We start from the raw sequence: 18,087 nt of genomic DNA, 5'->3' as shown, positions 1-18,087 counted from the left end.
GGTGCGCACGTCGCAACTAGCTGATGCTTACATACATAACAGTGCATGGATAGAGTAGACATGGAGAGGATATTTCCATTAGTAGGAAAGTCTAGGATCCAAGAGCACAGCCTCAGAATAAAGGGACGTCCCTTTAAAACTGAGCTGAGGAGGAATTTCTTCAGCTAGATGGTGGTGAATCTGTGGAATTCATTGCAACAGAGGGCTGTGGAGGCCAAGTCATTGTGTGTATTTAAGGCAGAGATTAATTGGTTCTTGATTGGTAATGTAGTTAAGGGTTACGGGGAGAAGTTGGGAGAATGGGATTGAAAAAATATCAGCCATGACTGAATGGCGGAGCAGACTGGATGGGCCGAATGACCAAATTCTGCTCCTATATCTTGTGGTCTATGGTTGTTTAGAATTTGCAAATACTGTGAACAGCAAGGAGAGAGATGAACACAGCCAGCCCATCCTGAAAGAGGCTGCTTCCATCCTTCTACCCCCACCTACCTGGGTGTGCAAATAACCAGTAACAAGCCTGCACTCTCATGATGGCCATGTCGTGCAGCACCATGACACTTTAAATCATAACAGCTGCTCTATCAAGTATTGCAGTTGCCCATTAGAACCATCTATGCAGTGTTCTGCTGAATTAAATTTAAGTTGAGATATGACTCCATGCACACAGCCCAGACTTCTTGGTTGGCGCACCAGAACCATGAGCTACGTGGTCAGTCAGTAGTACATAGAGTCATAGAAGTATACAACACAGAAACAGGCATATGCTGACCAAGTTGTCTACCTGAACTAGTCCTATTTGCCTGTGTTTGACCCATATCCCTCTAAATCTTTCTTATCCATGTATCTGTTTAAATGCCTTTGAAACATTGTGATTGCACCCATCTCTACAGTTCCCTCTGGCAGCTCATTCCATATACGCACCACACTGGTGTGAAAAAGTTGCCCCTCGGATTTCTTTTAAATCTTTCCCCTCTTACCTTAAACTTATGCCCTCTAGTATTAGACTTCCCTACCATGGGGAAAAGACTGTGACCATTCACCTTATCTATGCGCTTCATGATTTTATATACCTTTATAAGGTCACCTTTCACCCTCCAGTCTCCAGGGAAAAAAGTCCCAAACTACCCAGCCTTTCCTTATAACTCAAACCCTTCAGTCCCAGCAACACCTTCATAAATATTTTCTGCACCCTTTCCAGTTTAATGACATCCTTCCTAGAGCTGGGCAACCAGGGCAGCACACAATTCTCCAAGTGTGGTCCCACCAATGACTTGTACAGTTGTAACACGACATCCCAACTCCTGTACTCAATGCCCTGACCAATCAAGCATGCCAAATGCCTTCTTCACCACTGTGTCCACCTGTGTCTCCACTTTACATGTACCACTAGGGCTCTACAACACTCCAGGGCCCCACTGTTTACTGTTTAAGTCCTGCTCTGGTTTAAGTTGCCAAAGTGCAACATCTCGTACTTGTCCAAGTTAAATTCCATCTGCCATTTTTTAGCCCACTTCCCCAATTGATCTAGATCCTGTTGTCGTCTTAGGTAACCCTCTTTCCTGTCCACTATACTATCAATTTTGGTGTCATCCACAAACTTACCAACCATGCCAACTACATTGCCATCCAAATTGGTAATATAACAAACAACAGTACACCTAACATCCATCCCTGCAGCACACCACTGGTCACAGGCCAACAATCTGAAAAAATAATCCTCCACTACCACCCTCTGACTCCTGCCCCCAAGCCAATTTTGTATCCAATTGGCCAGCTCATCCTGGATCCACTCTTTCTTTAGGTATTCCCTGACCTGCTTCCAATATTTTCAGTTTTTTTGCTTTAACATATCTTTACAGCAGAGGGGAAGCTCAATTTTTCAAAATAATATTGTGAATACTGTTTCAGTGATACATGAAAAGCCCTTTCACATCTCCTGAGGTTGCATGGGAAAGTGCTATAAGATGCGAAGTGGTTGGTGGGAACGAAAGAGTGGACCAGAGAGTCTCGAAGGGAACAGTCCCTTTGAAGGGCTTAAAGGAGTGGTGAGAGGAATATGCATCTGGTGGAGGAATCTTGTTGGAGCTGGGGAAAATTGCACAGGATGGTCCATCTAATGTGAAGGCTCATGGGGTGGAAGGTGAAGACCAGGGGAACTGTGTTTTAGCTCTGTCAAGGAGGAGAAGGAGTGAGAGCAGTGGTGTGGGAAATAGATGAGAAGCTGTCAGCGTCTCTGTCTACTGTGTCAAGACAAGCCTCCGTTCGGGAAGAAGGAAAACATTTCAGGGGCACCTGTGCAGAACAAAATACGATGAAAAACGAGGAATGGAATCCTTACAGAAGGCAAGATGAGAGGGAGTTTAGTCAAGAAGACCATTAAAAGTTGCCTACGGTGACTACAACTGCAATGGAAGCTCCAGAGAGTTAAACTTCCCTCGGATCAAGCGTTCAACTGCAGAGACCGGCATAGCCGCAGCTCGGAGCCACTGAACTAGGTTCAGGTTCGGTTTTTCCCTCCTCCCTTGTCGCCACTAAAGTTCGCTTTTTCCCAGCTGAGTACGGATCGCGCTTGAGGCTGAAATTCGTTTCAAGGCGTAGCCGGAAAACCTTCTTTATTTCCATTTTTTTAAAAGAGGAAGGAGCTCGACACCGGACGGTTTGAAGCTTTTAGAGTGTTGCGATGGAGTTGGAGTCCGTGCTATTGCTGGCCAACTCCACCACTTTGATAGTGTGCATGGTGCTGAAGTTCCCGCAAATTGTTACAGTCATTGCCGCAAAAAATGCCTGGGGAGTCAGCGTCCGGAGTCTGGTGCTGGAACTGATCGGGTGAGTGACAGGCGGTGCCGGGCTGGGGTGTCGGCTGTCCGGAGCCTGCCCCTCGAACCGGCCGCGGGAGTGACAGGCAGCGTGCGCGCCAGTTGTCCGGATCCTGTCTCGGGAACTGGCGGCTTGATTGACAGGCGGAGAACATGCGCCGCGGCCCGGGCGAGCTCGGAAACCGGGAGCAGTATGACGCGTTATTGCAATCAGCAGCCGAGCTGCTCGATGCCCGTGTGCTGTGGCGGAGGTGACTCTGGCAAACCTGTAACGGGTAGCCACGATTTAATTGTCTCTTGAAAATTAACGGAATTGTACTTTTCTTGAAATATGTATTTGTACTTGAACCTAAATACAAAAGGTAAGGCGACATTGTTACATACTTAAAACCTGGGCTTGATTTTACTGAACATCCCTTTTATCCTCTTTTTATAGTTCAGAGATATGTTCTGGTATCTCGTACCTGGAGGCTGTTACATTAATTTCTGCATTTCAGACTAAATGATGCTTTTATAAAGTTACACATTAAAAACTTTGTGTTAAGTTTGTTGGAACATCATTTGGCAAGAATAGATTTGAACACGACTTCCATTCGTGGAGTACATTTAAAGTTCAAAGTTGACCATATAGTGAGTGTGCAGAAACCCACCACATATATTTGTTGGATGACCACACTAAGGGGCTGTATAGAACGGTCATGACGAGAAATTTCTTTGTACGGAGTTGTAAATCTTTTCATTACTCCACCCTAAGTATTTGAGTATATTCAGGGCTGAAATGTATAGTTTTTTTGAATCAGCAAACATGAGGATCGGGGAGGAAAGTTGAGTAGAGGCGGAATATTAGCTGGGAATTTACTGAACTGCAGAGTGAGCCTAAGGGGTTGAATGGCCTACATCTGCATCAATTTCCTGTGTTGTTAGAGTGCACTGAATTCTAACTGTGCTGGACTTCCCACTCAAAAATATGGCTCCATTGAACAAAAGATAAACATTTTCTTTACATTTGTCTTTTTAAGTTATTGAGATCCTCGGTAAAACTGTGAGTGCATTTTTCTTTGTCATGGTCAAGATGTATATGATAAGAATGTGTAATGAGCACTGTTTGCAGGGTTAAGCCACTATACATTTGTTTATGAGAGTATCCAGAATGTGGGATTATTTGTAACATTCTGGAGTCAGGATTATTCTGCCAAACAATACTTTGTTGGTGACAATATTTTATTGTCATCCCTTTGGAACAAAATGATCCTTTGAAATAAAAAAAACTTTGATCCTATTGACCTGCCTTCATTAAACAAGAATGATGCATATAACAGAGAGGTTGCCGCATACTGTTTTGGTAATGAGTCAGGCTGAAGAATAAAATTGGCTCTGTCCTGCAATGAGGAATATTTCAGAAGAGCACAAGTAATTAAAGCAGAAGTGGCTCTGTTTATCTGCATGATATCCAAGTCATTTGATCCCCTTCAGATTTGAAGATGGGATACAAGCTCGTCAGTACAACGAAACTCCATAAATTCGGCACACTCAGGCTTTGGTGGTGGACAGCAGATCTTCTGGTTTATTGGATTCATTGGAACAACACAATTTTAATTCATTTTTCTTAGATTTTACACAGAATAATAGTTGTTCCAATGGACCCAGTACGTTTACAGGCTCCAGTATATTTCACTGAGTGGGGCAAACAGGCATGTTTCAAGGGAACTTGGGAAATTGGGCCCCTGTGAGGCTGAAGGGAGTGAGGGAACCAGGGCCTTGGTGAGTTGAAAGATAGCGCAGGAACTGGGACTTGGTGTGTCAAAAGGGAGCACAAATGCCACCTGGTGAGCCAGGTGCTAAACCATCGGGATTTCTCAATTCCGATAGAGGATTATCATAGTTTGTCTGTATATTGATTTGTATTTGTATCTCTTTGTGAGAGTATCCAGAATGTGGAATTATTGTAACATTTTGTCGTCAGAATTATTCTGCCAAACAATACTTTGCATTGCCTTATTAGTGACAATATTTTATTGTCATCCCTTTGGAACAAAATGGCCCTTTTGAAATAAATCATTTGCACATTTAATCCGATTGACCTGCCTTAGTTAAACGTGAATGATACATTTAACAGAGAAATTGCCACATATTGTTTGATATTGCTTTTCCTCAGGGTGTATTTAAAACCAAAGAATTTTTTTATTTTATGTAGAAAACTTTCCCTTTTGTTGGAACTATTCGATGCTAGTTTTATCATAAACATTATATTATAAAACTTGGGTGTTCTGTAAAAAAAGAACATCACTGCCTACCAGATGACCACTTCCTGGCATTCATTAATCCGTGAGGAAGAACTTTCAAAATTGTATCTAACGAGTCTCCAGCACATTAAAAGATTGAAAGTACTACTGGAGTTATTGTAGATTTGCATACAATATGAGGGTAAATTTGAATTAAAGGTGATGGACACTGCCAGCTGGAAAAAGAGTGGTCTAAGAACTATTCTCCATTCGGAATGAAGAGTGCCTCATTTTTGGATGGAGTTAGTGATTTGCTGTGCTGTTCTTTTGGGACTGGTGTTAATTGAATATTATTAATTATGAACACCTGGGGATAGCCTTCTCACATTTAGATCAGGGGTGTTTATGCGGAACGTTCCCTCTAGATTAACTATGTAGGTGGAGTCCATGATGCTATAAATGACGTGGCCAAAGGAAGGATGGGATTTTCAGTCTCAATGACGTGGCTCATTACCATAATTTCTTCAGTTCACTTTTGTTTGCAGTATCAATTATGTTAATTTTTTTAAAAAGTATTTTTAAATCTGGAGGTTTGTTTATGGAAAGATTGTTGACATGTCACAAGCGGAAAGGTTTCAGCTAAATTTGGAAGGGCACAGTTTAGATAAAGCAACAGGATGGCAAAAAAAAGTCAGTCCTCTTGTGTGTTACTCTGTTAAACAATTTTAATAATTCACTTTAAATTGTTCTCATTTGTCCATATAAGGGGTGGGGTTGGCAAGCTGAAAATGGGCAAGGCTTTCTGTGAGAAATGGGGAGGTAAGTTTGAGAGAGGGAATGAGGTGTGGAGAGAGAGTTTGGCTTGAGGAAGTGTACAGGGATCAAGGAAGAGAAGGGCCAACTGTTCAACAAATCTGTTGATTTGATCAACAGAAGAAAAAAAAATGAAGAATATTGGAAAAGTAAGAGAGAGAACAGTAACTCTAATAGATGCAGATTGTAGCCTCTAGTTGATCATATTGAAAATTGGAGGTACTTTGAACAAATTGTCTTCTATTTCTAAAGCAGCTTGTAGAATGCAGAGCTATAGAACAGAATTTATAAAATTAATTTTATAGAACATAGTACAGCAGAGGTACAGACTCTTCAGCTCATTATGTCTGTGCTGACCATATGCCAATCTAACTAATCCAATCTGCCTGCAACATGGTCTGTATCCATCTATTCCCTGCCTCTTTGTCTGTCTAAATGTGTCTCAAACAGTCTTATCATATCTGCTTCTACTACCTGCCTTGGCAGTGCACTCTAGGCACCTATCACACTCTCTATTTAAAAAAAAAATCACATATTTCCTTTAAACTTTCCCCCTCTTGCTCTAAATCTATGCCCTCTAGTATTTGACATTTCCACCCTCGGGGGTGGGGGGGGGGGGGAAAGCTCTGACTATCTATGCCCCTCATAATTTTATATATTTCTATCAGTTCACTCCTCAACCTCTGTTGCTCCAGAGAAAACAATCCAAGTTTGTCTAACCTCTCCCGAGAGCTAATAGTCTCCAATCCAGGCAACATCCTTGACAACTTCTGTGCCTCGGCTGCACATAATACTCTAAATGTGGCCTAACTAAAGTTTTATACAGCTGCAGCATGACTTGGTGACTTTTAAACTCAGTATCCTGTCCAATGAATGCAAGCATGCCATACGCCTTCCATGCCACCCTCTCCACTTGTGTTGCCACTTTCAGGAAGCCATGGATTTGCACCCTAAGATCTCCCTTTACATCAGTGCTCCTCAGGGTCCTGCCATTTTCTGTATCCTTTCCTCTTGCATTTGACCTCCCAAAGTGCAACACTTCACACTCATCCGGCTTAAACTCCATTTGCCATTTCTCCGCCCAAAGTTCCAACTGATCCATATCCTGCTGTATCCTTTGACAACCTTCCTCACTATCCACAATTCCACCAATTTTTATGTAGCTATTCCTAAGGAAAATAAAATTTAATTATTTTAATCAATATTTCATCCAGAAGGATGAACCAACATGTTACAACTTCCATTTATATAGTGCTTTTAACAGGAAGTGCCTTGAGGCACTTCATAGGAGTGTTATCAAAAGAAAATTGACACTTAGTTCTAGGTGGAAATCTTAACACACATGACCAAAGAGCTTCAAGAAGTTAAATTTTAAAGAGCATTATGAGAGAGGAAGGGTGGGTAATGATGGAGAGAAATCCATCCCCAATGGTGAGCTGATTAAAACAGGGAAAGAATCCAGAATTTCAGATATCTCTTAAGATTGCTGGGCTAGAGGAACCTACAAGGAATTTCAAAACAGGCTCGATCATTGTAAAAATGCCCCATTGGTCAACAAGCAAAGAGGTGCATATTAGGATGCAGACTGCGGAACTTTGAAGAAATTGCCTGTAGTCGCCAGCTCTGTTTTCTCAGGCTTTTGCTATGATTTCCAGTTTGAAGGTTCTCACTTAGATTCAGCATTGACATATTTAAGTTAGTTGAATAAAGGAGTTTGAGTTTTCACCGGAACATCAGTGACCTGAGGATGTTTTCTCTCTGATTCAAGAATTAGTTAGCGGTCGGCATAAAGCCAATATATTCTAACAGAAGTGGCACTGAGGCTTACTGATGCTCCTATTTCAGCAGATCCAATGAAGAATAGGGTGGATGTTGCCATCTTCATTACTTTTCTGATGAAGAAGCACTGATTTTTTTTTAAATGTTACCCAGAATCCAGAGGGCTAATGGTGGAATATGGACAGCTCTTGAAATAAAAGTGCTGCTCCTGTGATATGAGAGGTTTCATTCAATTATTGACATGATAGTTAAGTTAACAGGAACACAGGACCGCACAGGTTAGGTTCATTTCCCAAACTACGGTCGCCTTATTGATTGAAGTTGGCCTCTGAACTTAAAGGAGAAACTAGACAGATGGTCTTGGGTAGTCAAAGCCACACTTTTCATCAATAGCTATTGATGGCCTTGTAGGAGTTGATTGCAAAACCTTGACTGAGATATAATCTGACTTGTATATCTACTAGAATTATACAAGAACAAATGTTTTGTTAGTGGATCAGATACCTTGATTGGGTCATCTTGTCTGTGGGCAGTCCTCTAGAATAGCCATCAACAGATGATGTCAGAAGAGGGAGAGCCACACTAGCTTCCTCAATCTTTGCCTGTTATGGGAGGACTAAGCCAGTCAATGAGGCTTTCATCTAAATGACTAGTTCTTCATTGTAAATCAATAAAAATGCAGATGCTGGAAATCTGAAAGAACTGATGAGGTCAGGCAGCGTCTATGGAAAGAGAAGCAGTTAATGTTTCGGGTTGAAGATCCTTAATCAGAACTGAAATGGTCTCCACAGACACTGCCTGACTTGCTGAGTTCTTCCAGCTTTTCCTGTATTTACTTAAGCCTTCCATGCACATTACCGAGGTGCCTCATTACACTTCAAGTATTCCCCAGGAATACTTCAGCTACCATATGCACCAGCTTCTAATCTAGTGCTATAGTATTCAATAGCATCAATTGGACAAAAAATGGAGAGTGTAAACATGGCTCTAGCTTGGAGTTACTGTTGAGTAAGCCTTTTGAAGACTTTTACTACCTATAACTGCAATTTCTTTGAATGAATCTTGTATAACTGTTGGTATTTATAGAAGCCACCATTTCCTTCCAGCAGTCTGCTTTCCTTTCCTGTGGGCAGGGTATAGTGAAGAGATAACTCTGCTTTGGCACAACTTGCTAGGCTTCTGAAAGCCATATATATTTTGCTTACATTGGCTACAAGATTATTATTGCACTGGATTATTCAGCCTGCTGCACTCTGAATTATACTTGGCTTTAAATGGCTGATGAAATGGTACAGGAAATCTTACGCATCCTCAGCCTTCTCTGAATTCCCAGCAGTGGTATATATTCACACTTAATACTTTGCTTGTATAAAGTACAGTGACCTGGAAGGTGGGTTACCATGCGAAATTTAGCTGTGTTCCAACTGTCCCGCTGTAACTTTGCACATCTTGGAAAATCTATCCTTGTCTTTCTTAAGATGGATTCTCATCATTAATACTTTTATTTCATGCCACCCAGATACTATTCTTGTTACTATTTAGCAATAATCTTTGTTCTGAATGACTTTATCTCAACGTCTGTTGTGCATTGTGTTTGTTTTATCAAATTATATTACATCCAAGGTCTTTGGTTCTTCTAAGCCATAAGCTACTGAAGTCTTCTTGAGGAGTATAAAAATCTTTATGGAAGTGGCACCTTCTTGTACAGATTATATTCTGTTCTAGTAACCAAAAATGTTGCATAGACTGACTTGGACATCGCAATGTACAACCAAATTAGGTTTTGGTTTACTATTATCACATGTACTGAGATACAGTGGAAAAATTTTCTGTTTTGTATGCTGTCCAGACAGATCATGTCATAGATGAGTACATCGAGGTAGTAAAAACAAAACGGAATGCAGATATAGTGTTCAGTTACAGAGAAAGTGCAGTGCAGGTAGACAAATAAAGTGCAAGGGCCATGACAAGGTAGATTGGGAGATCAAGAGTTCACCTTTTAGTGTATGAGAGGTCCATTCAAAAGTCTGATAATAGTGGGATATTTGTAGTTAAAATATGACGTCTGTATGAAAACCAAGATTACAGAAGTGTTGGGGGCAAATGTAATGATCAGTATGTAGAGAGTTGTTTAGAGTGAGGATATGTGTAATTTATTTTGCAGCCAATGGCAGTAAACACAATTTGCACAATATTTAGGCCCCAGTATATATTTCATGGCTAAAAGTCAAAGAAGTCAAAAGACTAAATTGAAAAGGACTTCTCCATGAGAGTCATCGAAGGAGGGAAACTGGAGCAACAGAATATGGATAAAGAAATAACTAACATGGTATTGAGACCAACTTTGCTGCTAACTTCCATGCTGCCCTCGCTTTCACTTGGATAATTTCTGATACCCCTCTCCCCTTTTTGGATCATTCTGCCTCCATCTCAGAAGACAAACTATCCACTGACATTTACTGTTAACCCACAGACTCCCACAACTACCTAGACTACACCTTTTCCCACCCTGTCTCTCATAAGGACACCATCCCTTTCTAAGCTAAGCTAAGCTAAGAAGCTGAGATCTTTATTAGTCACATGTACATCGGAACACACAGTGAAATACATCTTTTGTGTACAAACGTACAAAATCCTTTCAGACAGCGGCCAGAATTGAACCTGGGTCGCTGGCACTGTGATAGTGTTACACTAGTGTGGCCGGAATTGAACAGGAAGGATTCCTGACACAGTATGTGGACAGGCCAACTAGAGGAGAGGCCACACTGGACCCGGTACTAGGCAATCAGCCTGATCTGAGTTTCTTCATCTTCGATGTATCTATACTCAAGGTGAAGCTTCCCATTCCAGGACATCAGAAATGTCCCGGTAGTGTAGCGGTTAGCGTAATGCTATTAGTGCCAACGACCCAGGTTCAATCCAGGTAAGGAGTTAGTACGTTCTCCCCGTGTCTGTGTGGGTTTCCTCTGGGTGCTCCGTTTCCTCCCACATTCCAAAGACGTACGGGTTAGGAAGTGGGCATGCAGTGTTGGTGTCAGAAGCGTGGCGACATTTGCGGGCTGCCCCTGGAACACTCTAAGCAAAAGATGTACATTGAAACACACAGTGAAATGCATGTGACTAGTAGGGGTATCTATATCGTCGTCCTCCAGGAAATGGCTTCCCCTCCACTGTGGTTGATGGAGCCTTTGCCTACATCTCCTCCATTTCACGCACTTCTGCTCTCACCTCACCTCCCCCAAGACAGAACAGGGATAGAGTTCCCTTGGTCCTTGCATTTCACCCCATCAGCCTATGCATCCAGCTCATCATCCTTCGACATTTCCCGCCAGCTGCTAGGTGATCCCGCCACCAATTACATCTTCCCCTCCAAACCTTTTCTGCTTTCCATGGGGACCACTCTCTCCGTGACTCCCTGGTTTGCTCATCCCACCCACCCCCCCCCCCCCCGCAACACCAGTCCCTATACCACTTCCATCACCACCATCCAGAGACCTAAACAGCCCTTCCAGATATAGCACAGATTCACATCCATGTCCTCCAAGCTTGTATATTGCATTCAGTGCTCATGATGTGGCCTCCTCTACATCGTTGAGACCAAGCATAGATGAGGTGATTGCTTTACCAAGCATCTGTGCTATGTCTGTAATGGCCACCTTGGGCTCCCAGTTGCATGACATTTCAACTCCCTATCTCACTCCCACACTGACCTGTCTGTTCTTGGCCTTCACTGCCAGAGTGAGGCCAAACACAAACCAGAAGAACAGTACCTCATGTTCCACCTGGGTAGTCTACAATCCAATGGTATGAACATTGAATTTTCGATTTCAGGTAACCTGCACCCCCTGTGTTCCTTTCTTTCTCCTTCTGATCCACCCAGGTCCTCTCGCCAATCTCACTGTAAGATTGGGCAAGGCACTTCCTCTGGTAATTCACACTATTATGGGTGTAGTTTTCCTGTTATATATTTTGGACGTCACCAAGTTGCAAAGCTGCTTTTAATTATGTAATAAAAAAAAACAGATCGAAAGGTCTTGACTTAACTTACAAAAAAATGGGGAGTACATCTTGCTGAAAGTAGTGAACTGTGCATGAATTAAAGAAACCCTCTTGGGCCTAAGTTTTCATGTGTTTTAAAATCATATCCTGTAATCTTTTATTTAAACAATCAGCACCAGTGGCTTTCAAAAGATTGAGGGTTCTGTGAACTGACTGCAGCTTGCAAACCTCTTGATCTGTGAGCCCAAAGTAGATTGTAGGTACTTGGGGTGACCTGGGGCCCCAGGGGATGATCAGTTTGCTTTGTTCTCAGGAGACTGCCCCTGTTAGTCTGGATAGGATTGGAATTCCAGCTCCGATATAATGAACTGTAGTAACCAGTTGTGTCATCCAGTCTCGTCAATCATTGAGATTTAATTGTGACTGAGTAAAGAGAAAGCACAGTGAAAGTTGGAATCTATTAAATCTTTTCACTGTGTAAAACAATCAAAACAGGATGGAGAGAAAACAGAAGAAAGAAGAATGAGGATGTTGTCCAGAAATAAATGTGTTTATATTTAACTAATGTTTGAACCTCGGGCTGTCTTCCTGCTTGAGGCGGACAATTTTTTGCTAGTTATTGCTAATCTTTTTAAGTAATTGGAGTGCTTCCGTCCTTGAAATGGAAAATATTTTGGGCTTTCAAACTGGCAAACACAAATTGACTGATCATAAAATTGATTTTGATCTATTTCAGGTTTCTAGTGTTCCTGACTTATCAGACTTACTATGAATACCCACTGGCAACATACTTGGAGTATCCAATCTTAATTGCACAAGGTAATCTATAAATTAGCAAACTACAAGAATAACAAACAATGAGGTGATTGTGCTCAGGGAGAGGGAGGAACTATTCTACTCTTCTCTATGTGGAAAAAGTTAAAAAGGATCCTCCACACTGTGTGTCAGGTAAGACGACTCCAGTTGAGAATATGGCAGTCATTGAATGTGGAGAACAGCTGCTGTCTCTATTGCTAACACTATAAAGTGTATACAAGTGTAGCAGGTTGTGCAACACTACACTCTACAGGCTCTAAAGGTTTAAGTCTGATCCTTGGCCATTATAAAATTAGCATTTGAGGTGCTACGAATAGATCTGGTGTTTGCAATAGATAAAGAAGCATCCCCTCACTTCCTGTTACTGACCAGTACCCCATATCCAGTGACTCCTGCTGGGCAGGGTACAGGTTAGATTTACTTGAGTTGGGTTTGGCTTTGCCTTGCTCCCTTACCAGATGCCTGCCAACATCCGGCAGCCTTGTCCGGAAGCCCCGGTTAGAAAAGAAGGACATCTGAGACGTCCTGAAGTGGAAAGCCTCATCATGGGAGCAGATGAGGCAGAGGTGGAGAAACTGAGAAAAAGGGATCGCGTCCTTGCAAGAGACGGGGTGGGAGGAGCTGTAATCGAGGTAGCTGTGGGCGCCAGTGGGTTTGTAGAAGATGTCGGTGGATAAGGAATCTCCTGAGATGGAAAGATTGAGGAAGGAGAGAGGTGTCAGAGATAGTCCAAGTGAATTGGAGAGCAGGGTGAAAATTTGTGGCAACATTTATGAAACTGTCAAGTTTGCACGGGTACAAGAGGTGGCACCAATGCAGACGTTGATATAGCAGAGAAGGAGTTGAGGAATGGGGCTGGAGTAGGCTTGGAGCAGAGACTGTTCGACATAGCCAACGAAGCGGCAGGCATGGCCAGGGCCCACGCAAGTGCCCATGGCTACGCCCTTGGGCTGTAGAAAGTGAGAGGAATCCAAAGTGAAATTGTTTAGTGTGCTGTAGAAAGTGAGAGGACATGGGGCGTCCCCACTCCACTGATATCACTGATATGTCCGTCCTCGGCTTCCTCCACTACCAGGAGAATTCCAAGCACAAACTGGAGGAACAGCACCTCATTTTCCATCTTGGAACCTTGTAGCCTAATGGCATGAACATTGAATTCTCGCCCTTTAAGTAATCCCCACCCCCCCCCCCCCCCCCCAACTGTGCTTCTTCTCTTCTTCCCTTTCCTAGCCCTCTTTTTTTCTACCTGTTTTTTTTCCCCCTTTCTCTCCTTACCTTTTGACCCATCTCCCCTCCTCCCCCGCACCTTCCTATCACTTATCTCCTACCTGCATCTACCTATCACCACCTTGTGCCCACCCTGCCTCCCTTCTTTGGTCCACCTATCACTGCTCTGCTTTTCCCTCCCAAATCTTGGGCTTCCCCTTTTCCTGTCTTCAGTCCTGAAGAAGGGTCCTGACCCGAAACGTCGACCGCCTGCTTTTCTCCACAGATGCTGCCTGGCCTGTTGAGTTCCGCCAGCATCATTGACATTATTGCTCCTTGTTGGTTGGATTAATGGTTATCCAAACTTTAATAATTAGCTTAACTTCAATGAAGAGAGCCAGTTATGAATTTCTGCCAATCTTGTCTGTAACATGTATGACTAATGCTGCCATCTTTTGTTCTTGCAGATGTTATTCTGTTGATGTGTGTTCTCTTTTACAATGGAAACATTGGGACAGCCTTACCCTATGCAATACTGTATCCTTTCAATTTTGTTCTACTCAGGGGATCCTTATGTAATTCATCCATTTTTTTTACCTATGCATTGTAGTTCTGGTTTATGCCAGATGTCCTTGTGAACCATTTAAACAAGTGATAGTTCCCGAAATTCTGTTATAATAACAGACTCGTATTTGCACATTTCACAACCTCAGGACCTCCCAAAGCACTCGACAGCCAACAAAGCACTTATAAAGTGTAGACACTTTTGTAATGTAGCTGCCAATTGTTCAACAGCAAGCTTCCACAAACAGCAATGTGATGATAACCAGATGCTCTGTTTGTAGTGATAATGATTGAGGAATAAATACTAGGTAGAGCACAGCAGCGTACAGTCCTGCTGTTCTTTGAATAGGGCTATGGGATCTTTTATGACCACCTGAGAGAACAGAGGAAGACCCGGCATGAAATTGACACCTCTGGCATTTCAGGACTCCTACTGGTACAGCATTGAAAGATTAGCTTGGAATAGTTGCTCAAGTTTCAGCACAGAGACTTGAAGCTACAACTTCTGATCCAGAGGTAAGAGAGTTACCAAGCATTGAACCCTTAAATCTGAAATGTAAAAGCAGTTACAGTTGATCTCATTCCACATCCCCATTGCTGAAAACCACCATGCTACAATTTAAGTCTGAGTTGGTTATATTCCACTGCAGGGCTTATTCTGTCTTCCAAAGCCCACATCATCCAGATGTGCTTCATGTACAGGGAAAAGCAAACAGAATCACAAATAAGAACTTGTTAAGAAAAGAAAAATAGTATAGGTATTTGTGCAGAAGTGTCTGAGGTAGGATGGACCCTGTGCTGGTAACTGAGCCGTGATGGACATCAAATGCCAAGTGTTTAAAAACATTCTTTAAATCCAATATGTCCTTTCCATAGAAATTTTTAGTAAAATTTGAAGGAGCCCACTGTTCTATTTTAAGGAGACTTCTTTTGTGCTGGCTAACAAATCAAGTCAGCCCTCGGCTAAAACCACCAAAGGATAGTAATATCATTTACCTTGTTTGCTTTTTCTGGTACCTTGCTGTATAATATTGTTTACTGCATTTGGCTGTGCTACAAGAGCAACTTCTTCAAAATTATTTTATTTGCTGTGAGATGCGGTGGTGCTGAGGGAGTGAATGGTGTGTATTCAAAGCAAGCGTGTTCATTTTATTCATGTAGAAATACTACTGTGAATGCATAATGGAAGAATATTGATATAGCATTCAAAGATTTGGAAGATATTGAATGATCTTGTATTGTTTGAACTGTAAATTGCTCCAGTTGAAATTTTAGTACATGGTGGATAATGGAGGTCTTTCACTTACTGTGCTAATATGGGCCTCATTCCAAGATTAGGAAAATAGGCATAGTGGTGCAGAACTGCATGATGAGTGGGAATAGAGTGGATGTAGGAGAGGGATTAACAAACCAAAACAAAATATTTGGAGGAGGACAAGTGAAAAGTAATAGAAAGCTAATAACAAAATAAAGGGCATAGAAGTATTGAAGGATGGATTGGTTGTTGGACAACAAACCTTCCTTTGTGCTCCATGCAATTGGAAAAACATGATGCCTCAAAAATGAGGCTGTGGTCAATTTGTGATCAGAATTTGTGATTGATCAGTTTGCGGTTAGTGCAATAAATACTGCAAATTCTGATTTTTTTTTTTACAAAGCTATACCAAATTTGGAGGTTGAAAGTTAGATTAATGTACAGTTATGATAATGGATTAGTAACCAGTACTGATAATCCAGAGAATGTGAGTTCAAATTACCCCATGACAACTGGAGAATTTAAATTCTGTTTAGAAATATTAAGCTCATTGCAGCAAACGTAACTGTGATGTTGCTGAATTGTCATAAAAGTGCAACTGATTTATTTGAGTCTGACAAGAAAAGGAACCCATCAGCCTAACTCAATATCTGATCCAGTCCCACACTATGCATGGCCTTAAGAATGGGCAATATATGTCCATAAGCATGAAATCAATCAATGCAATTCTTTGTGACGATAACTTGTTCAGAAGTACATGCACCAGTTTCTATCTGTGACTAGAGTTCATCAAAATATTTAATATATTTCAAAACATTCAGTTTAACAGAGGAACATTTGCAATTATGACTTTAGGTCATAACTTTCAAGATGATAATTTGAGAGTTAAGGATTGTTTTTGTAACTTTAGAGATAAAACATGACTTAGCATGGAATGTTCCTGGATTAGAAAGAACAAAACAAAGACATCCTGTACATAAGGAAAAGATTCAATTCAAAACAGTGAAAATTAATTGAGCCTTTTCACTTGAATCAGATCAATTAGATATTATTTTGACATGCTTTTCCTTTTTGTCTTTTTTAAAGTGTGACACATTTGGTTGTTTAATGTTTTAGTCCGCTGGGTATTACTCAGAACTTGAATATATAGATTGTCTTTGACAATATTTGGGGGAGAAAACTGCCTTTGTTGTGTAGAGATGGTAACTAGGCTCTCAGTTTATATTCTACATGTAAATAATATTCAATTTGAAATCCATTTTTAGTTTCTACCTAAACAACATTCAGATTTGTTATTGGATGGCGACTTTTAACAATCCATAAGTTAATTATAGACCTGGCTATGGTAAGTATTACAGTATTCCATAAAGTAGCTCGTGTTTGTGGGGATGCCATTTGTGAACTGCTAACGGGGAATATACTGGATTGGGTACATAATCTGTTTATTTCTAGTATATTGTTTATTTTAGCTTTTTAAAGATAAATTCAGTCATTTGAGTCATTTAAATAATTGATTGGGTTCAGATGATGGGCAGTGATAGGTCATAGCCCATCTACATCTGGAGAGCCGATAGCTGTTGTAGAATTATCTTGAGCAACATTTAGTGCTGGCACCAGGCAACACCTGCTGCTCTTCAGAAGTTTTGCACTATGAGGACATGAATGTGTTGCAGTATACGGAGAGACACAGATGTTCATGTCTTTGTGTACTTTTGCTAAACTATAGTGCCTTATAAGTTGCACAAGTACAATTTGGTGCAAACTATGAACTGATATAAATTCTTCCAGCCAAAGTACTCAGCTAATCAAGAAGTAAAAGAATCTTGACTCAAAATATACTATTGGTTTTGGTGTTGTCCTGGTTTGATAGACTTGTTGCTTTGACATTATTCATAGTGCTGGCAGTGCAGCCAAACCAAGGTGTGACCCTGTGAGTATTATTGTAATTGTGTGAAAGTGATGATGCCACTGTACAAATTTAATGCAAGGTATATAGTGTAGGACCATTGCTATCTCTGCAGGCACAATTGTATTTGTTTTGCTTTAAGATTTTTGAGAAAGAGTAAGAAGTATCAGCAAAACATTACGAAAGAACCAGCAGAATACTAACATTAGGAGAACTAAGAACCAGGCGAGTTAGGGAAAAAATGTAGGGAATGGAAAAACAAGATGGAGGTTGTCAGTAATATCCAGCAGCATGTCCAAATAGTTTAAGGAAAAGCAGCAGTAATTGAAACAGAATTTGTTATGTATTTACTCATTGTCCTTTTCTTTTTCAATCTTTTTATTAATTTTCAAATTAGTACAAAATAATATAAATAACATTAGTAATTATACATATGATGCTAAGAGATCAGGATAGCAATCATTTAAAATATAGAATCACAAGGAGTAAAAAAAAGTAATCTAGACCTCCCGTTCTCTTATTAAGTGAACAAATACAAAAGAAAAGATTGAAAAGAAATGAAACTTAATTATATGAAAGAAGAATCCCCAAATCAAAAAAAAATTGATGATAAACCAAAAAAAACCAAAAACTTCAAAAAAAAAGCTGGACTGATATTTCTTCGATTAAAAAGAAAAAGAAACATTACTTATGTCGTCAACTCTGCTC

At 41.0% G+C, this 18,087-nt stretch overlaps 1 protein-coding gene across 2 annotated transcripts in view; it reads left to right on the top strand.

The window, feature by feature from the left end:
• Positions 1–2,467: 2,467 nt before the first annotated feature.
• slc66a3 (solute carrier family 66 member 3) overlaps positions 2,468–18,087 on the top strand; it is a 29,606-nt gene continuing 13,986 nt past the window's right edge. Inside the window, exons 1-4 of one of the 2 annotated variants that reach the window (XM_052024623.1) lie at positions 2,468–2,829; positions 12,369–12,451; positions 14,122–14,229; positions 16,739–16,791. In XM_052024623.1, coding sequence (XP_051880583.1) covers positions 2,684–2,829; positions 12,369–12,451; positions 14,122–14,229; positions 16,739–16,749 — 348 coding nt within the window. In that variant the 5' untranslated portion in view covers positions 2,468–2,683 and the 3' untranslated portion in view covers positions 16,750–16,791. Of the gene's footprint in view, positions 2,830–12,368; positions 12,452–14,121; positions 14,230–16,738; positions 16,819–18,087 lie in introns of those variants that run through there. The other variant, XM_052024622.1, reaches the window with a different exon arrangement.

The sequence above is a fragment of the Pristis pectinata genome, chromosome 10 (assembly GCF_009764475.1).
Source record: "Pristis pectinata isolate sPriPec2 chromosome 10, sPriPec2.1.pri, whole genome shotgun sequence".
Lineage (NCBI taxonomy): Eukaryota > Metazoa > Chordata > Chondrichthyes > Rhinopristiformes > Pristidae > Pristis > Pristis pectinata.
The sequence above is the reverse complement of the archived record's forward strand: the minus strand, read 5'-3'. Positions and strand labels throughout refer to the sequence as shown.